The following is a 22,885-nucleotide window of genomic DNA, read 5'->3' on the forward strand; positions in this document are numbered from 1 at the left end:
TAATAGAACAGCATCACTACCAACGACTCATTTTTCTTTCATTTTTTAAATGAGAACGTATTCCAACAATCAATTAAAGACAATTTCACAGGGCACCCAGACGGGCAATTTAGCAAGTGGTGGAATCAATCTTACATGGACATCTAATTGAGAACAGAGGACAATGGCCAGATTTCATATTCACACCCAAATATCTCAGCTAGCACTGAATACAGATATACATGTGTTTAATAGCACCTTTTAAAACATTCAAAATACATACAGATGTCATCAAATTCTGTTTTTGCACAAGCCTAATGAAATTTTGTGTTGTTAATAACTCAAGTATAAATGAAGAATTAAGCATACTTATCAAGTAAAATTAATTAAATCTTAGAGTAGCTACTCCGAAGCATCATGCCATTCAAACATATGCAAGTTTGAAAGTTACAATACAATATAAATACTGTGAATAATTTAAAATGCACCAGCAAGCACTGAAACCATTTTATAAATTATTCCTTTTAAATCAGTGATTAGATAAGTTCAATTTTAATGCTCAGAATTTTTTCTCTAGGCTAATGTTGTCTACATTGTGTTTTTTCGATTTTTTTTTGGCCTTACAACACAGGTAGGTCATGATGACAACAGCTAGTATTCCAACAAGGAAGAGAACAAAAAGAACGTAGAGGCCAGTCTCAGCTTCCGATGGAGATATTTCCAAACCCAGGAAACTCACTACCTGGATCTCTGGAGATGGTGGAGGAGATGGTGTACTTGTTCCTGGTGAGACACAAGGGTGTACAAAAATGCATACTGAGATAAAGGTATATGATTTGAAAAAGAGCAGCTGGTGACTGAAAGATGAATGGAGATGTGACTGTTAAATCAAGATCCAGATTCTCTTCAAATGCTGGTTACTTTACCTTCAGGGTCAGTTAGGAGACATTCATGAGGGCCCTGGGCAGGATCTGGGAAGCCGTTGCAATTCACAATGTTCGTGAAATACTTGGCCGATTCCTTGGGAGTGCGGGGGAGTGATGGATCTGAGCGGTTCACATAGAAGAGGCCAAATCTTTCTTCATAACCCATAGCCCACTCAAAGTTGTCCATGAGAGACCATGCCGTGTATCCCCGAAGGTCCACTCCATCAATCAAGACCGCTGAAGAAGATATACATCAATTTCCAACCATCAACATTTGAAGTCATTTATTTGGAGTTTTTTGTACAATGAGATAAAATTTGCAATACTGCTACTTGTGATAATTGCTAAACAAACAAAAACAAGTTATTACTGACTTATGCTAAGTAATGTTATTACCTTTCATGGCTTGATTAATGTAGTTTTCATAGAAGTGACGTCTGTGGATGTCGTTCAAGTCCACCGGACCATGCTCTGAAATGCCATTCTCTGTTACGTAAATTGGGGGGTTTCCATACTCTTCTTTGATGAATTTCAGGAGATTTCTAAGTCCATGTGGCACCACTCTCAACCAGACTGAACCAGATCCCAACCACGACCAGTCAGAGATGACTACTGTGCCTCTGAACATAACATTCATTGTGTACAATGTTATACATTGCTCTAGTAGTACTTTACAGGACAATTTACCAGCGAAAAATGTGAGTGGTCCTCAAAGTTAGATACTTGCCTGTCTCCATCATAGGCCTGGTAATTGATATCATAGTCCACCATAAAGGCCAGTACAGAGGTGTAATGGTTTAATCCAAAGAAGTCATGTGTACCTTTGATCCTCTGTATTTCAGCTGGGGTAAATTCAGGGAGCCTGTTCAAACACACATTGCATTAGTTAAGCTTCATTCAGCAACTGCTTTTGCCGCATAACAGCTAATAGTAAATATTAATTTTGAGACAATAAAGCAACAAGATTCAGCAGAAGAAACAAAAGAGCTCATCATTTTGACCCATCTGAAGGGGCTTTTCTTACCGAGACTTTGGAAGTCCCACAGCCAGGCTTCTTTCCTTAATTACAGTCTTCATCACTTCAGGGTAATCTCCATTAAAAATGGGGTGAGCAAACCATCCTACAAAAAACTGTTCCAAAAGTAACATAAATTACACAGTGCAAATCTCGAATAATATCTATACAGCAACTTTAGTAGACTTTAGCATATTTTTATAGTAAATGAAACTGTAGGGGCCGCAGGGGAACCACTGAGTGTAGAGGTGACAATCACCTGCAAATACCGCCAGGCTGCATACACATCCTCTTGTTTGTAGGGATTGCGAGGTAATGCCCAGTCAGAGTTGACTGTGATAGAGATGATGCCACCCTGCTTGGCACGATAGTTGTCATTGTAGAGATGCCAGGCTTCGGCATGGGCCTTCAATATGTTGTGGGCCACTTTGTAGACAATTGTGCCAGTAGGGTCTTTGACACCTGCAATGTAATTGCAAAATAAAATTTGAATCTATCTCACAGACATTCTGTTGTGCAAATTTAATGAATGACCCAGCTGCATATCTCTTCGTTCAATATGTTTATATAATACAATACCTGGAGCAAAATCTCCGTAATTATATCCTAAGTTTGCAACGATGTAAGGTTCATTAAAGGTGATCCAGAACTTCACTTTGTCTCCAAAGTAATTGAACATGACGTTAGCATACTCTGTGAATCTGTCAATAATTGTGTCATTTTCCCAACCACCTACATCTTGCAGCGCCTGGGGTAAGTCCCAGTGGTATAGAGTAACCTGTAAAATACAGGAAAAACAGGAAACTGTCACACAGTTTAAAACCACCATGTTTATGGGAACTTGTTCACTGCTGGGTCACTGACTTTCTCTTGTATATAAATTTTTTGCCATTCTTACCTGAGGCTGGATGTTTGCAGCGAGAAGTTCATCAACCAGACGGTTATAGAAATCAATTCCAGCTTGGTTCAAGGATTTCAGAGTTCCATCAGGTAGAATCCTGGTCCATGATATTGAGAGGCGATAATTATTCACTTTCAAACTCTTTAGCATTTCCACATCCCTGGGAAATTTAGCGTAGCTGTTGCAGGCAATATCTCCTGTGTCATCATTTCTTACTTTTCCAGGGATGTGTGAAAACGTATCCCAGATACTCAGGCCCTTCCCATCTGCTCTCCAGGCCCCCTCAGTCTGACATGCACAAACATTGAATAAAACGTAAGAAAAGGGTAATTGCATTTGTCTTCCGCTCTTATTATATACAAGACAACAAATACGAAACTTGACATAGTTGCTAACATGCTAAAAATACCATATATTACAATCATAAGAAGCTCACTTCACTGTGTGTTGTGGTTTACCTGATAAGCTGCTGTTGCAGTACTCCATTTAAACCCTTCCGGGAAATGTCCATACATAATCTTTTCGACCTCTGTCTCAGGAAAACCGTTGTCCATTATAATGTGGTAGTACTCATGTGCAGAGCGTTTTGGAGTCCTTGGACGGCTTGGGTCTTTGAAGTCCACATGGTGGAGGCCAAAGCTCTTAATGTAACCATTTAGCCATTCAAAAGAGTCCATGAGGGACCATGCTGTGTAACCCTTAACATTCACTCCATCCAGGTTATGTGCTACAAGGAAAGACAGAATAAGACATGAATAGAAGTATATTTTTATCATTTTAGCACGCATCTAGATGAGTGTTGATTGATTTGTTCAGTATTTACTGATTACAAAAGAAATGCTCATGTCTGTTGTACCTTTTAGGACCTCGTCAATATACATCTTGTAGAAGAAATTTCTGTCTGTGTCATCAATGGTTGTTAAAAAGTCTGTGGCCAACCCATTCTCTGTGACGTAAATCTCAGGGTTACCATACTCTTCTTTGATCCAGTTTAGAAGTCTCCTCATTCCATAAGGTACAGCCTTAAGTTCTAGGATCGCTGTACCGTACCACTCGTCTGGATCTTCTATCCCAATATCTTGATCAGTCTCGTAAGACGGGGGTTGGATAGCAGTGTTTGCATGATACACTTTTTTGGTTGTGTAAGCGTTTATACAAAAAACATCAGCTGTGCCTTGTATATAGGCTTTCTCCTCATCAGTAAAAGAAGGTAGCCTAGTCTGCGGAAGACCCTGAAGTTCACTCTTAGTGCTCACTTGCCACTTCATGGCATCTGGATAGTCACCATTTTTGAATATGGGATGTGCAAACCAGCCAAGCTGGAACTGCAGTGCCCGGTCAGCAGCAACCACATCTCGAGGGTCATCAACATTTCTGGGCTCAACCCAGTCAGCGTTGAGACTGATTGATACTAGCCCACCTTGAGATGTCCTGTATTTGTCATCATAGGTGTGATAAGCCTTGGCATGAGCTTTTAGAAGGTTGTGTGCTACCCTGTATGGAGCATCTCCTGGGCTCTTGACATTGGGAGGAAATTGTCCTATTCCATAACCTGACCATGCAATGGTGTGGGGCTGATTGAATGTTATCCAAAACTTGACTCTGTCTCCAAAGGTTGCAAAACAGAAATCACAATAGTCATTGAAGATGTCAGTCATGTTGACACTGTCCCAACCTCCTGCATCCTGTAGTGCCTGAGGGAGGTCCCAGTGGTAGAGTGTCACCATGGGTGTGATATTGTATGCTAGGAGGCCATTAATGAGCCTGTTGTAATAGTCAACCCCTTTCTGGTTAAGGGAAGCCCTTAAGCCATTGGGGAAGATTCTGGACCAGGATAAGGAAAACCTGTAACTCTTTACTTTCATGGCTCTTAGCATGTAAAGATCTTCATCTATTTTATTGTAACTGTCACATGCCACATCACCATTAGCAACTTCAGGAATGGTATTTGGGCCATGAGTAAAGGTGTCCCAGATACTTTGTCCCTTCCCATCTGCGTTCCAGCCACCTTCAATCTGGTATGCTGAGGAGGAAATGCCCCACTGGAATCCATTTGGGAAGGTCCCATAGTGGTAAACTCTTCTCTGAAAATGGGACTGGTGTGAGAACTTCTCCCAGACCACTTTGGATGTAGAGGGAACCTCAGATGGGGGCAGAGCAGGGCTCTTCTTGCTTTGTTGCTCTGAGACGTGAATTTTTTTGCTTGCTTTGACTACTGGGAAACCGTTGTCTTCAATGATCTCAGAGTAGGCATATGCTGACCTCTTTGGGGTTCTGGGTCTGTGGAGGTCTTCAAAGTCCACATAGTGCAAACCAAATCTATGGTTATAGCCTTGTGGACCCTCAAATCCATCCATTAATGATTGCACTGTAAACCTCTGCACATCAAGGCCATCCAGACGTATAGCTGTTAGAGAGAAAACTATTCATTAGCCCTCTTAAGAGCAACAAATTTATTCACAATAAAAATTAACAAAAAATCAGCCAAGAACAGATGGAATTTACTTCACAATCAGCCAGAAGCAGACTGCAGAGAATGAACTAGATCTCTTGGCAAATATCTGACTATGAAATTTAAAAAAACTTGCAGAGTTTTTGTGAAGCTAATTGACAAACCTTATGAAAACTAAAAATGCTATCTTAGAGACACAGAACTGTGGTAAATGTTTTGGTCATTGAAACTGTTACAGGGTAAGCTAATATTACATTCACCAAACTAACTGTTCCATTATGCTTCTGAATTGCCTCAAACTAATGTACAGTGTCTTTACTGAGAGATTTGGCTTGATAAAGGCATGCAAACCACATATATTCATTTGAATGCCAGTACAACAGTTCAAAATATGCTATTTTCTCTCTTGTCTTGGTGAGAGAGGGTGCCACTTAACCTACCTTTCAGAGCTTCATTGATGTAGCCTCTGAGGAACTCTACACGCTGGTTATCATTCAGCACATCAACTCCGTACTCTGAGGGCATCCCGTTTCCAGTGATGAAGATGGGCAGTTTTCTGGCAGATGTGTACTCTGTAGCAATATAGTTCAGAAGACGGCGAAGCCCCCAGGGTACATATCTGACATCATCGGAAACTGTGGTGTTCCAGCTGCTGTCTGTGTGGGATTGAAAGTCTCCCACACCGTGTGGTCCAGGGACACAGCCGCCTGTACTGTGGCTGACCAGACGGGAGGTGTAGTGGTTTAAACCGAAGAAATCAGCTGTTCCTTGGATTCGTGTTTTCTCAGCATCTGTGAAGACAGGGAGTCTGGCAACTTCTGATGGTGAGCACTGTTGTTTCTTAAGATCGATGTAACTCTTTAGATTTGCAGGATAATCTCCATCAACAAATATTGGGTGAGCAAACCAGCCCAGCATGAACTGAAGATAACGCTCTGCTGCCACTACGTCTTGTTGATTTGCGGGGACCCGTGGCTCTGCCCAGTCTGAGTTGAGAGCAATGCCCACTCTCCCACCCTGCTGCTTTCGGTAATTATCATTATAAATATGCCAGGCCTCTGCATGAGATTTCAGTATGTTGTGAGTCACCTATGAGAGCAGAGTTTAAAATTAGACTATGCATATTTGTTCAGTATCAAATATAAATGCAAAGTATAGCAAACTTACTTGAAAAGAAGCAACCACAGGGTCTTTGATGCTGGGAGGGTGCTGCCCTGTGCCATATCCATAATTGCTGACTACCCAGGGACTGCTGAAGGTGTTCCAGGTCTTGACTCTTGAGCCATATCTGGAGAAGCAGAAGTCAGCGAAGTCTCTGAAAGCCTCCACGATAGTGTCACTGGTCCAACCTCCAAGATCTTGCAGGGCTTGAGGCAGATCCCAGTGATACAGGGTGGCAACAGGCTCAACACCAGACTGAATGAGGGTGTCAATCAGCTTGTCATAATACTGAGCCCCCTTCTCTTGAAAGCTCTCTTTACGACCGTTGGGGAAAATGCGGGCCCAGGAGATAGAGAACTGATAGGTTTTGGCTAGCATACCCCTAAGCAGGTATGCATCATAGTCCACCTTGTAGTAGCTGTCACAGGCCAGATCAGCAGTCTGCTTGTTAAAAGCATGACCTTCATGACCGAAGCGATCCCAGATAGTCTCACCCTTCCCGTCTTCAGACCAGCCACCCTCTACTTTGAAAGACTCACTAGAAACAGCCCATTGAAACCCTTCAGGAAAAACGTCGTTCAGGAATGTGTCCCGCTCAGCTGCTGACTGGGAACTGAATTTGTCCCACACAGTCTGATACGAGGCTGGGGAAGCATTCTTCACATGGCCACTGAGGTAAGTACATTTTAGAGTTAGTGAAATATTGGCTAAATATTAAACAATAAGAAGGAAACATTGAAAATGTGTAGTAACATTAAAATAATAGCTAAAGCATAAACTACCTTCTATGAAGTTCTCCATGACTGTGGCACCCACAGGCAATCAACAGCAAGAGACAAAGAACTCCTCTTAGGGACCTCATCTTCTCTGTCACAATACTGCCCCAAAACAAGGAATTTATAGATCTGATTGTCGGACCAAATGTCAAACACGTGGCCTCACACTTTCATAATCATACAGCCTGTGCTGTGCCAACTGAAAGTTGCTTTTTATTGCAGTTCAACTGATAATAACTGATTCCAACAGGATAGCATGGTGCTCATAAAGGCAGAACGGGGGTAAGGTGGGGTCATTTTGTAGATAAAACAGTAAGTATCTTTATGGCAGAAACAAACACAAACCAAAACACTGGCTGCTGTGGCATTGTCACAGCCGTTTGTAGCTGAAATGTTTTGGTAATGATGGCATCCGAAGACATTTAAGCTCTTCTCTGTCCATTCATATTATGCACATTGTACTTGATTACTATAATTTAACATGTTTCCTATTCTAATTTAAATGTATGTAACAACTGACAGGAAATTGCATTGTAGTTTTCACGGTAAGAGTGACCAAGACTTCTGTCTTCCGTCTGTTTTATATTACTTGGGCAAAACCACTATTATCTTTAACTAATTTTCATAAGATGATATATGCCTTATAATCTGTTTTTCTAGACAGTCAATTTATTGGATTTCTATAGACCCAATAACAGAACAGTGAACAAACAGAGTGGTGACAGTTGTGTGTACTATTAATTCCCACCCACCTTCTCACACATTGCCCTGCCCCGCCCCTGTCCCCACCACTTTCATGTCACCTTCTACATCAATCCTGACAGAACACCTCCTCTAAGCGCCGTAAGTAGCAGGGGAGTCAACAAATTAATTTAAAAAAGGAGCATAATAAAATAAGCTAAATAAATAAATCTAATTCAGAACAAGTTAGTAAAATTAAGTTATACTTATTATACGGTTCCTCAGAATTCTGTATGGGCTTTAGCCAAAGTAATACATGTTCACACTGTCCAACCTCAACAGATGATTACTTTCATGCCATCTGGCTCTGCCCACACGTCCAAAACTTTTGGTCGGAGGTCATGAGCAAGCTATCTGAGATCCTTAGCCTCAGCATCCCCTTATGCCCCATCATAGCTTTACTTGGCGATGTCTCTATGCTACACACACCAAAACATCTCAGATCATTCACATTAATATTGCTAACCATTGCCAAAAAGACCATATTACTGAACTGGAAAGACATTTGAATGGTCTGTTAGTAGGTTGAGCCAGTGAGCTATGGATATCTTGGTTCTGTCTTTCCAGTTCAGTAATATGGTCTTTTTGGCAATGGTTAGCAATATTAATGTGAATGATCTGAGATGTTTTGGTGTGTGTAACATTGCCAAAAAGACCATATTACTGAACTGGAAAGACAGAACCAAGATATCCATAGCTCACTGGCTCAACCTACTAACAGACCATTCAAATCTAGAAAAACTTACCGCATCTCAGCAAAACAACATTAAATCCTATGAAGACACCTGCTCCCCCTTTCTACAATACCTTAAACCCTGATTCCTCTCCCCACAAGTGACCCTTAACATTACTGTTCTTTTCAACTTTTATTTATTTATTTATTTATTTATTTTCTCCTCTTATCTGCTTCAACAAACCTAACACAGTGTGCAGTTTGTCCCACCAGCCCGGTTTGTCTGGTCTTGTCTGTCTTGCCCCATCATGTCTTGTCAGTCTTATTATGTTTTGTTGTTCAACCTTTGTACATAAATACATATATACAAAGAATGATGTATTTTATTTATTTATTTATTTATTTAACTATTATTATTATTAATTTTTTTTCTCTTTTTTCCCTTCTTTTTTTTGTTTTGTTTTTTGGGGGGTTTTTTTGTTTTGATTCCCTTTGCTTTTTCTTTTTTGACTTTATTTGTTGTTGATCTTCTTGTTGTTATTGTTTTTTCTGTTTGTTAGTTAGTTTGTTTTGTTTTCATTGTGAAGCATTGTTGTACCTCATACTTTTGTTATCCTGTTTTCAAAAAAAAAAAAAAAATTCTGCAGAAGGTTTCATTGAATTGAATGGGCTATCCTAACGTTCAGAGGCCCGATATCTCTTGATAACAACCGCTGAAAAATATTAAAAACTGCTGAGAAAAATTAATGACTTCTGCCACTGGCAACAGGTTTTGTGCTTCTGATTCAGATATTTCATATCATTCTACAAGTAGTCCGTTCATTTATCATAATGGAAATTCATGATAATTGACAATCTGTGGACAATCAAAGACAAGAAATGAATGGGGACATTGACTTCAGCTTCCTCTGAGATGTGCCACTGATTCTCTTAAACTGCACCATTAATTGAAACATTCGATTTGATATCAATAAACAGAATGCTTAGCCTATTAATCTGCAACAAAAAGTTGATGAATCTGCAGGTAGCCTAACATGTTGCTACGCAACACCTGCAACTTTAAAGTTCTATTTGAACAAGGGCTATTTTTCTCAGGGGAAGCCATGAAACGGCAATAAAATCATTAAAATGAAATATTGTGTGAAGTTTCTTTTGTTATTTTGACAAGTAACCGTATAATAAATGGAATAATGTAGAGTCTGCTAGTCATTATTGAAAAATGAATCCCTTCAGGAAGAAAGAAGACCCCTCCACTGTGCTTTGGGGTCCCATTCGTCCTGATTTATTATTCAATAATGACCGGCAGACTATACATTATCCCTTACATGTTTTCTGTATGTGCACTTAGTAAGAGTGATGTTATATACAGGCTTTAGAAGATGTTATGAATAGCAATGATTTGAGTGTCTCAGTTTGGCAGGTTTAGCAGTTTTGGGGGAATATAATAAGGATGTCAATATAATTTAAGAGGGGTTTTCAGGGTTTGTGGCAGGTTTTAAGGGATCCATTCAGAGAGAATTTGATCTTTACCAATATCCTTCAATGTGTGTGTGTGTGTGTGTTTGAGGGTTTGGGCTGGGGGTGTGGGGTTGTTGGTTTTCTTGGAATTCTAGGACCTTGGAAAGGGGAGTGCTTTTTTTTTCCGGGATAAGCTATCAGGTTCTGTGTTCTAGACCAGGATGAAATCTCCCCCCTATGAATATATAGTAATCCATCAATATTTTGGAGCACGATAAACTAGGAATGAACTTATAATCCCAGGTTGATACAGATACACAAGCCAGGATGCCTTGCAGCCTGCCTGAGCCAACAAAATAATGACCAATTGGATCTCAAGTAGTGCATGATAGTTCAAACACAACATCTTTGTGAATGAAGATGGATGCTCTTCTTGCCCTATCGGGATGCTTCAAGTGGAATAAATGACGTACCCATGCCTTTGTAATATGAAGGATATCTTAAGTACAAGATGTGTTTCCTGTAAGAAAAATAAGACTTCTTTGAGGTGCTGCAAGTGTGTCAGTACCTTATTAAGTATGGTTATCCCATTCAACCCCTTTCACATTCCAGGAGATAAAACTGGTGCTTTTGTCATTCCCTGTCATAACCTTAGCCATCTATGAAATGTTGTGGAGGTAGCCCGACTTGCCCTGATGTGGTGCTTACTGAAATAAGGGACAGTAAAAAGCCCCAAAACCCACACATAATCAGGACTGTATTACTCATAGATGTTGATGAGTTTCTTCTGATACTGAAGCTCCCCTCTCCTCCTGCAGGCCTGGCAGACAACTCTCTCCTTGGTATGGAAGCAGTATAGCATGACTGCTCTTAATTTTTCCCTTTTGGCTTTGGTTTGGCAATGATACTCTGTGAGTATGGTCAAGCTCTGGTTGGGAGGGCAGAACGTGTTTTATTTTAATTTTTTGTTATTTCGGCATCATGGTCTGTGGTTCTAATTTTTAGCTAGGCGTTGTTGTTGTCCGGGGTTGCACTCATTGCCTCCAGTGCCTGCACGTGCAGGTGGATACAAAGTATGTGATTTGCCGACTGTGGTCAGATAATATAGCTTGCTCACTTTTTAGCTTTACCCTGAGGGGTGTGATACCTAACTTGAACTCTGTGGACAGGGCAGCTCTGTGCTCCGTGACATATTGAAGTCACTGGTGGGCACTTTGTCTCTGATGCTGAAATTGTTTCTACCTTGTTTGCCTTATGTCGATGCAATAGTTCCACAAATACTATTATAGTAATGTTTTTTTGTCTGGTTGATTTTTGTCCAACTACCCGTCAATGCATGCCATCAAAAATCTATGGATTGATGCAAAATGCAGACAAGATACAAAGTAAACTCAACCCCTTTACACAATTTTCCTTCTAACTTAACTTCCCTTTGGGATCATTTTAGTACTCATTTGTCCATTCAAATCCTAAATTCATAATAAATATTTTTAAAAAGTAAAGCTTTGCTGACGAAAATAATCTCAATTAACCAATGAACCTTTTATTTTACAATCATATTCTCTAAAGCCGTTTTGGAATCAGCAGCAGTGCCCTTTCCTCTGTGATGGAACATGTAATGATGCAAAAGTTCTGAAAAACCAGAACAGAGCTGTATGGATTTTGTACATTGAAATTATGAGTGCCAATAATTCCCTCTACTCCAGCCTGTTAATGGGCACGTTCTGCACAAAACAGTGACCTCTCTGTCACATTGCCACCAACAGCTAATGAACATGTTTGATTGTATTCCCAAATGTCAAACACGTAGCTTCAGAGTTTCATAACTGTGTATTCTAAACTGTGCCAAGTTGAAAAAACTTCATCTGATAATATTTGATCCCGCCAAGACAGGAAGGTTTATGAATGAAAATTAGGAGCAAACTGGGGTCACTTTGCCAATAAAACAGTAAATTTCTCTTCAGAGAACACAGGGTAATTTGATGTGATGTTTATGCTGATAATGATAGCATCACGTAAAACTAACTGGAAATAATAATTAACAGACAGTAATCGTATCACATTAGCTATCAGAGTATGCAAGGTTTCCCTTCATCCATCTATGCTGCTTTGCTTGGGCAGGGCTAATGCTGAGTAATTGTGAGTAGCTGACAAGCTGATATGCCCAGGTTGTAGCACTGTTACAGAGATACTGAAGCACAACCATAAAATGTTTCACACGTTCCTCAACACAGTTTCTAAACACTAGTATTTTCAGTGCAAAATAGTAACCATAGTACTGGTAATATGCATGTTTCCTTTCCACAGACGTTGCCCATAGTCTTTGGACTCCATTTTAAGGCTTCATGTGAACTAATCATATCCCTAAATGTATTTAAATCAGAGTAAAAGAAAACAATATTTGGATTACTATATATTAAGTGTATGTAAGGTAACTAGAATGAAGGAAAAGAAAAAGTTCTCTTTTTTCCAACTCAATGTCCAAAAGCTGTTGTTTTAATGAGATGTGATCCCAAATGTAAGAGGAATTTTACTGTATCCACATCATCTTGTTTGAAATGGTTTAAGGGCATTGAAATAAGAATAATGTGAAGGATACAACTTGACTTGCCACAGTAATTGTTATTGGTTCTTTCATCATTTCACGTTGATTATTTGTACCATAATTACAAATATACATTTCAAAATGTTTATTGATCACACCTTTCAATAAAAAAGGGTTAATGTGTGAGGAGATTGACATAGATGATATTCCTTTGCACCAGTTGTAATGTACGTATTTCTATCTTTGCTACAGGTTTATTGTCTTCGATGCTCTTGAAGCAGCGGAGGTACAGTTGTTGTGAGTGGATTATTTTAAGCCTTGTTTTACTGCGATGTTTTTTTTTTTTCTCACAATAGAAGGGAACCTTCATATAGAGAGGGAAGCTCCAGCTGAGCGACCACTGCATCTGACCTTGAACTGTGTAGTGTGATATGCCCCATTGTTTTGACAAGATAGTGCTGTAATTATAGAAAATCACTGAGATTCACTTGCATGTCAGGTGAAACACATGCATTTCTTATGGTTTTCTCCAGTTTTATGGCTTCAGATTATCTACAGATTATCTTTGTTTTGATTCTGTTTTTATCTGAACTCTCTGTCTTGATGGGGTTACTCACCATCAGTTCTGTACTTACATAAACTCTTTCCTCACTTCACTAGTTGCTTGAATAAGGCTCATTTCCCATACTGCTTATCAATATTGCGCCATGCATCCAAACACAAGCACGCTGTACCATTTTACAGCAAGCAAACCTGTAAATTCTTTCTTATGGGACAGCAGCATGGCAGGAAATTGCACCCTGAAGAGGAGTTCCTTCTTACTTCCGATTGTTTTTCTGTGTGTTCTGTGGTTACGGAGAGACTGAGCAGGAGTCTACATCACCTCTAGGCCAAATTTTTTCAGGGTCTCCAGAACAAACATGATTCCTTCAGAACAGTTGGGATTCACATTAAGATACCATCAGCTCCTTGTAACATATGACACCCATGACTCACATGTGGAAACAGGGACTGGCTACAGGACCCTCCTGGAGCATTCCAGAACAACAACACTGGGATTAGCTTCATCTACCCTTATGGTGGTAAGCTATTCAGTCTGCAGAGGATGCAAGCTAAAACCAAAGTGGAGGAAGTCACTGTTCGAGAACTTTTGTTCGCTGAGGACTGTGCTCAGGCCACTGGCTCACATGAAGAACTACAGGCCAGTATGGACCACATCCCCTCAGCTTGCAACAACCTCGGCTTAACAATCAGCACAGAGAAGACTGAAGTCCTGTACCAACCTGCTCCTGGGTAACCCTACACTGAGCAGGGGACAAAACTAAAGGTCTCCCAGGCTGCTGTATTACCAACTCCTCTGTATTGGTATGAAGCCTGGACAGTCTACCAGTGCCACGCTCGGAAATTGAACCATCTCCACCTGAGCTGTCTGAGGAAACTGCTGAGGATCAAGTGGCAGGACAGAATCCCAGAAGTGACAGAAGTGAGTGCAAGGTGGCCCCAAAAAACACTACAAGGATACCCTGAGAGCCTCCTTGAAGCTGGGAATCCCTAGCTCAGGACCAACCTGCCTGGAGAAGAAATGTCCAGGAAGGTGCAGTCCTCTGTGAGAGCAGGAGAAGCTCCAGTGCTATGTTGAAGAACAGAAGCACAAATCTACTGAGGACGGACTTGTGGCTGTATGATATGCCTACCCAAAACAGGTTAGGTTTGTGTATGAACCGTAACAAAAACACCCTTAAACCATTTTTCTCTGTATTTTTTTAAATAAAAATTTACCAGAACTGTGTTTATATTTGCTGTGTTTGACAAAAGCTCTATGTGACATTATGTTTGATTTAAACTGATGGGATAAGGATCTGAAAAAGTGTCACTTTTACATACAGTATATCAAAGCGTATAGATGAGAACAAAGTGCTTTTAGTAGAATGGTGATAATGCTGATTTTATATGTACAGTCACTTTTCAACCCCTATCACGTCTTATTACAGGACGACAGCAGACAGATACATGTGCAATTACTTATACATTGACATAGCACATGCTAATCACAAAACCAGCAAACATTTTCAACCCCTCATCAATGTCACTGGCAATAAGTAACTTACCCTCATATAATTTGTCATGCGAGCTGGTCACAGGTACAGTTCATGTAACCTGTCTCCATCATGTATTCATTTGATCCCTGTACATGAAAGATTAAATGATTTTGCTGACGTGTAAGAGTGATTACTGATTGACCAAATGTAATCTCGCATAAAACACCTACACCATATAACAATCACTGACCTTGCCTCCCAGCAAAGTATTTTATGACCATTCTGCTTACAATACAAACACTAAAAATATTCATGGTATTTTATATGATTTTTCTGAAGAACAGTGGTCCTTTGTGTCTGAATGCAGTCTAATGAAAATTAAAATTAGAACTGATTTAGGGAAAAAAAAACATTAAATATTATAATGATAACGTCCTTCCTTTCCTTCAAGCCTATATATGGATAGAGTGATTCTGAAGGTCTACACGTGGCTTTTGTCTGAATGTCAAAAAGCTGTTGCGTGGACAGTTGCCGTTCAGGTGTAAGAGTGAATTTCATTGTAATATTAACCACCTAATTGCTCACAAGAGCCTGGCATTTTAGAAGTTTTAATGTAAACAGGGAAAACTGAAATGATGGAGAAAAAAAAATTAAAACTTTCTAGTAAAGGAGACTATATGAATGCATAATAAAATAGCTGAGGATCTGGATATACTTGAGAATAATGGAATGCTCTGACTTTGTTTCCTCAGGTCATGACCCAGGTTTCTGCCAGACAGACATCACTGAGGCTGGACTGAACTGTCACGTCACAGGGTGGTGGGTGCACTACTGGCTGCTGACATTCAGCCTTAGGTACAATGAGAAGAAATCATTTTGTTGCCTTTGGTAGTCGGGGACATAAAGTTCTCCATCGCTTTGAACAAACTTTTTGTCATATCAGGGTTATTATGCTAGTGCACTAGATGTGAAAATATGATTTCACCGCAGGATGAAGAAGAGATAGAGAACTTAAAGATAAAATATCGTTGTCTTGTCTGTATCACTGACAAAATAAAAACGATGAAATGAATGTTGATCCAATAATATATACAAAGCTGCAGTATATTCCCACCTAATATTGTTTCTCATACTTCAGATGTATTGAAAATTACAAATATCTTCTTACTAGAGATAATTATTTCACTACATGCCCAACTTATTCTTCAGACATTTTCATCCCTAGTCAAAATTCAGTAAATTGCTCAGACATTAACCTGGAGAACAATGAAGTAAATTAGTTAAACCTCTGTCATTATGTTATGAATAGAAGTTTAAATTAGATTTATTTGTTAAAATGTCTTGTCAGCAGCTGAATGGGTCTGGCATCCAGTTTCAAATTTCAAGTTTAAGTTTATTTAAAGCCAAATATCACTGTTTATAGTCTCAAAGGGCTTTACATGCCCACAGGATTACAACAAACAGAGCAGAGCAGGGTGGCACCCCCTGACTTGATCCTCATAGTGGGCAAGAAAAAACTCCTCAAAAAACCCAGACGCTAGGGAAAAATAGGAGAAATCTTGAGAAGGACCACAGAGAGAGGAGACCCCTTCTAGGCCAGCCAGGCGTGCAGTAGGTGCCAACCCAGTGGGCAAATTACAAAACAACACAGTGATAATGAAACTAGTAGGTAGTATGAGGAATGACAAGACAGCATGGGGCTCAGTTGGGGTGGACGACACATCCAGTCTTTGCTGACGTTTAACCATTCCACTGTGAAAGAAACCTCAGAACTAGATATGGAATCCTGATCTACCAGCATTTTTGAGCAGTGCACTACATTAGTGTTCATACCACGTGGAGGCAATGCTTTTATTGTAGCCTGCATGTTCATGCCAGTGTGGACCAGTTACTCGAAAAGGTCATTTCTGACACATTTTATTGAATCTACTGAGTCTTATGATAAAAGTGAAGCCAAAAGGAATATGTTTACCATTCACTTAAACAATTCTCATAAAAAAATTAAGAATAACTTTGAACAGCACAACACTGTTTTCTTTGTGGTTTTGTCTTGTTTTGATTTGATTTGTTTGTTTGTTTGTTTTTGCAAGGAGCATATTAGTAATGTGCTGAATTATTTTAATTTAACTTATGCTTTAGTACATTATGTTTTTATTTCTCATTAGGGGGCCATGCATCACTGAGGATACTACCCAGTGAAGCTGACAGTACTGCCCAAGGCAAGGCCAATAATATGTTAGATTCACAATGTGAGGAACAGAACATGTTTCTTATAAATAGGAAACAAAATATTCACAGGTATTAATGGAGTTCTCATATGTAAAGACTGATTCTGAAGTATTTCTCATAGCTGATAAGTGTACAGTCCATTCACTGTTAGTCAATAAAATTACCAGCTAAAACAAATCCAAGATGTATCTTAAGCATGATAAAAGTAAACCTCAAATTATTTTCTTACATTTTTTAATCCAAAAGTTTATTAATTGTAGTAAAACTATTTTTATCTATTTTCTTAAATCATTTAAGTTGGAGGGAAGCGGCTGAACAGCTTTTGCAGTTGCTCTATGAGTTTAAAGTTTGTCAAATGCTGTACATGATGTTACAAATGGTCACTGACAGTGTAAAGGTCAAATAGAAAGAAAGAAAAATCTTCTTAAATGGCTTGTAAAAGAATAACAATGGACAGCTACCAATGCTTGTAATGATTACTGCTCAGGAATTTTCGGCAAAAAAGCAACCATTTTCAACTGCTCAAATGTCCTGAGTGGTATGTTCACTCATAATGGTTATGAAAGCTGGTTATAGACGCGTTTTATGTAATGTGCCAACATCCTGTATGACAGTCAGTTCTGCACAAGAAAGGTAATCAATAACCTGTAGAGATATCATGGATGTATGAAACTAATCTTCATGAATTATTCCACATTACATAAACATTTATCACAAATTACACAAGCACTGTCATACTTTTTATTGTCCCCTCCAACCCCCAAATGTGTAAATACCACAACCATGTATTATTTTAATTACAACATAAGGTTTATTTACAGTGACCCAGAACTTTATCTGTGGTCGTCGCTCTGTCCTGAAGAATCATGCTTGCTCTGGATGCTCTAAAGACAAGGTTTGGTCAGAGGATAACACAGACTCCTGCTCAGTCTCTCCTAATCACAAGGCAGGACTCACGGACAGGTTGACATGGCATTTACATGGTTCAGACTGCTGAGTGAGACAGGCGTTTACAGGTAGTGAGACGAGCGTTTAGGTACAAGTGGCAGGTTCAAGGTCACAGAGCTCAGTCTTAATGTGACCAATGCGATTCAAGAAAAGACAATTAAAATACAAGTGTATGTATACAAACAGTAGATCTGGTTATAATCACAAAATCAGGTGAGAACTGGGCTTAACTGAACAGAAAAAGGTGCAAAAATGCTTGAATTATTAAGGTGATCTGACCAGTGATCAGTAGACCAGCAACACTGAGCACTAAATGGTGGAACTGGAGGGTAGATACAATCTGATGTAATGTCTATTCATTATCAATAGGCTTTTTTTTTTTTTTTTTAACATTTTTCATACTTTATACCAGAATGTACTATTATTTTATTGTAATTCATTTTTATTTGCCCTAAGTATACAGCCTTCCTGTGTTTGGATGTATGGGGAAATATCAATAAGCACTGCAGACTGACCCTACCATGGCACAAAGTGTGAATAGCTTTTTAGTGCAACTGACAGTAGATAGTTCTACCAAGACAGGAGGGTCCTGATAAAAACAGAATGTGTGCAAAACAGGGACAGATGAATCGGTCAATATCTGTTCATAGAATTAGAGAAAACATGTAAATGTAAATCTGTGATTGTACACACACACTGTGAACAGTGAATTTGTCCTCTGCATTTAACCCATCCAACACACCAGTAGTGAACACACACCTGACGCAGGAGCAGTATTCCTTGTGCCCAGGGAGCATTTGGGTTAAGTGCCTTGCTTAAGGGCACACAGCCATAGATGCTGGTCCAGGGAATCGCACTCCCAACCCTTCGGTCACGAGCCTAGTTCTCGAACCTTTAGACCACAGCTGCCCATGTGAACGTTTGAAACGCGTGTCTGCCACGTGAGTTGCATTACATGTCAACAACCCTCTGTTATGTTTTAGATGTTTAAGATGCATTCATAAATCTTCTAACCCATGCAACAATTCTTCAAAAAGCTATGTTAGAGCAAATTTTCAGGATAGCTTGAGTATTGTATATAGTGACTGCCTGTGTATAGTGTAGATGCTTTACACCTCTTAGTAGCTTTACTATCATGCTGATCCTATCTGAAAACGTGAACTCATTCATGATGCCCATAATAAAGTTTTATGGTCTGGACTCAGTGTTAAAATGTAAACTGCAAATTATATGTGAATATGTGGCAATGATTTGCAGTATCAAACAAAGTTCAAAGCAAGAATCACCAAGCTTTCTCTGTCTATCTGACTTGTATTGCTTTGGTCAAGGTGGCACCTATCTTTAATTGATTCAAATGAGCTGATATGGTTTTATCACCCAGCTTTATTTGTAGTGTCACAAGGGACACTCTGGAACACTGTATTCCAGAGTGTCTGTATTTATATAAAACCCCCCATACAATCAGTCAAATTTTTCCATGTGATTATGATTCAAAATTTAATTAATCTTATGTCTTATCTACTAAACACATGTATTTACGTGTATCATTATGCTTGATTAGAATCGTGATATCACTGCCCAATGTCCAACTGAGGACAACTGAGGACAGTCCAACTAATAACATGTGATCCCATCATGACACGAGACTGAGATAAAAGTGGGATCAAAACAGGGAAGTTCTGTCAATAAATCAGGGAATATCCGTTGTGAAGCCAGAGAGTTTGGGAAAACAGCAATACAAATGACTTGCTCTCATCTTGTTTGCAAATCTTACTTAACTCACATAATGGTTTTATGGGTAAAAAGAGTTTTCCATAAAACATTTAACTCTTTAAAAATTTCTAATGTAAAATAAAAACAGAAACATAATTAGAATAAATGTCAGGTTTTAACAAATTTATACGATTGCTTCCACTGCTGTATTCAGTCTGTTAGTGTTCAAGAGTTTAAATATGATAGTAGTCATTCTATCCCGAACATGTGAACTCCTTCTGCCTTCCCTTATAACAGTCATTATAATCCTGACTTAACATTCAAATCCAAGAGACACATAAAGGTATTGTAAAAGCTTACAGCATGTTGTTACATGTTCAAAGTAAGAATGAAAGAGAGTTCCATCATCCATCTGAGTTGTATTGCTTTGATCAAGGCCACTGCTATCTCTGGTCGCCTCTGATGGGCGGATATGGTTTTATTTCCCCCAGTTCCCCTCACACTGTCACAGGACATTTCTAACCCTTAAACCTGTCCTCTGCCAAGAGGACAGCAAAACACGTGTAGATACAAACGTGATGTTGCCATGGGTGAGATTTTTAGTATGATTCATTTATATGCAGTAAACATATATACACTATAAATAGAGAATGTTTTGGTAATGTAATAACACGGAGGTACTATTTTATCCTAAATTTATGAGTACTGAGAATACTGAATATTTATTTTTGTTTCTTGCTATTAAGTTACATTTTAATGGAATATTGATTGATGTAATTTGTATCCATTATTATTAATTGTTCACTTTATACTTCCTGTAGTCAATTATTTTTTATTGGAATCCATCTTTAAAGTCTACAGCAGCCTTCTCTTTGTATGTATGAGAAGTGTGGAGAGGAAATGGGGCTGATTAGAGCAAGTCTTTTTTTCAAATGCATTATCATTATTTGTTATTACACCAACTAAGTTTGCTACTTGAGAAAAACTGAACTGTTTCAAATACAATCCTTATGTCAAATGATCAAACTTGATCAGCCAAAAGATAGTGGGATAGCTTAAAAAACAATGTCTTACACATTTTGAATGTTAACTTGTGAACTATGTGTTAAAGAGACTATTTCCCCAAGATTCTTTGGATTGAATCAGGCTGACTCTGAAACCTGTCACAGACTAGTTAATTTACTCGCTTGTCTCGAAACAGGGCTGGAAAGAACATCTGTAACACGAACCCAATGACTTTGTAAACAATTTTTAATTTTCACCTTAACGTCAAACTTTGTTGATCTGGCCTTTTTTGATGCAAACATTTTAGTGCTGGAACTTATGAAGGCTCTGTTTGATTTTCACCACATTTTGGTGGACATGCCCAATAGATGTATATGGGGTGGTACACACATTTTACTGACTTTCTTTAGCAGATGGTGCTGTGCAAGTTTGATATTTTACACTGTTCTTCTTATGTGAAGAACTTGCAAATATTTTGTACCATTCCTCTTATAAATTGTACAACAACTGAGAAATTACAAAATGACATGTTGCTTGAACTGTAAATATCCCTGTGTGGCTTTTTTTCATGATTTATTTTGATTAGCCCTACATGTAACTTTTCAAGAATTGTTCCTTTTAATCTTTTTTGATCAAATCCTAGACTACCAAGTGGCTCCATGTGACATGCACAGAAACAACATGACCGCTCTTTTCTATAGGCCTATAGCACCACCTGCTGTTGAAAACTTTAATTTATCCAGTACATTAGCAAATCCACTTTACAGGTGAAGTGCAATGAACATCAACCTTGAGATCTTTGCAAGACAATCCTGCAGTGACATTTACCTGTTTTATCCTGAGAGCAAATCGAGTTGGGACCTCATTTGAAACAAACTATGCCCTGCTACAATGAACATTTTCAACGGAGACCAACTCTTGAAATAATGTATTCATGTATTTCACCAAATATTTATACATGACATGAGTGATTATTGATTTTAGTAAATTGCAAAGTAAATTGCTACATTGTTATGGTATCATTCTCTAAGAAAAATATAACAGTGTAAGTTATTACACTGCCCATGTGTTTTAAATATGTCTGACAAAAAAGATTATTACACTAATTAAATTCAAAGGCAATTGTGTCCATCTAGGTCCACACCAAGACGTCATCTGCCATTAGCATGGTACACTATTTTGCAACCTTGCGGTTATCTCACCCTAAGCCATGTTTGTTGAAACTGACCACTAATATGAATAAAGCTGCAGGAGACCCCTGCCAAAAGCCTGGCATTTTCAAATGCATGGAGTGGATTTGCAATATTTGTGATGTTTGTGTGCAAACTAAATTTGTTATTTGTATGCTTTATTCTTTGCAAAACCTAATGTATATGCAAACTGTGCTTTGTTTGTTTACCAAAGATTTTTTTTGAATTTGTAAAATATGTTCTACTGATGGGGTGGCACGGTGGCGCAGCAGGTAGCGCTGTCGCCTCACAGTAAGAGGGTTTCAGGTTCGGCTCCCGGCCGGGTGGCCAGGGTCCTTTCTGTGTGGAGTTTGCATGTTCTCCCCGTGTCTGTGTGGGTTAGCTCCAGTTTCCTCCCACAGTCCAAAGACATGCAGGTTAGGTGAATTGGAGACACTAAATTGCCCTTAGGTGTGAATGTGAGTGTGTTTGTCTGTGTGTCTGCCCTGCGATGGACTGGCGACCTGTCCAGGGTGTTTCCCTGCCTTTCGCTTTATGAGCGATGGGATAGGCTTCTGCACCCCCTGCGACCCTAATCAGGATAAGCGGCTTAGAGAGTGAGTGAGTGTTCTACTTATTTGAAGCATCATACATTTACGAAGTGAGCAGTATTTTTTTTTTTCATTATTTTTATTGCTGTATTTGCAAAATGCAGTGCAATGTAAGATATTTATTAAATACTATGCATTTATTTGTTAAGCTTTTGCCATAAATTATGTCATAGCCACTTCTTCCCCATTGCCATAAAATACATTACAGCAAATCTTACTCCTTAAATGCTACCAAAGATTCTGTTGGATCCCTTGTAATCATGAACGTGAAAGAACAGAAGTGTAGTCAGTCCATGGATTGCTCCTGAGATTTTCTGATGGTCTTTTATGGTGCCGTTCAGACACTGGTTAATGGAAGACATTCCACTTTACATTTTTTAAAAAAAAAATTTGACACATAATGTTATTCAATATTTTGCAGAATTTCATGCTTGCTACGTATTGACACATTACGCTTGCTACGTATTGACACATTAAAAGTAAAAGAAAAAAACACTCTTCTGGTGAGGATTGACCCAGATTTCTCCGCTAGAGTTTTGTGCAT

General features: G+C 39.0%; 1 protein-coding gene across 1 annotated transcript; it reads right to left on the bottom strand.

The window, feature by feature from the left end:
• Positions 1–538: 538 nt before the first annotated feature.
• LOC115823579 (lactase-phlorizin hydrolase-like) lies at positions 539–8,702 on the bottom strand. The gene is made up of 13 exons (XM_030787640.1): positions 8,698–8,702; positions 6,441–7,104; positions 5,714–6,362; positions 3,678–5,228; positions 3,280–3,548; positions 2,819–3,109; positions 2,500–2,698; positions 2,180–2,382; positions 1,930–2,036; positions 1,633–1,767; positions 1,302–1,525; positions 906–1,142; positions 539–762 (listed from the first exon to the last, which is right to left on the bottom strand). The coding sequence occupies exons 1-13, from the start codon at positions 8,700–8,702 to the stop codon at positions 539–541; spliced, it is 4,758 nt and encodes a 1,585-aa protein (XP_030643500.1).
• Between the last annotated feature and the right edge of the window lie 14,183 nt (positions 8,703–22,885).

Source organism: Chanos chanos, chromosome 10, assembly GCF_902362185.1.
Source record: "Chanos chanos chromosome 10, fChaCha1.1, whole genome shotgun sequence".
NCBI classification, from domain to species: Eukaryota; Metazoa; Chordata; class Actinopteri; order Gonorynchiformes; family Chanidae; genus Chanos; species Chanos chanos.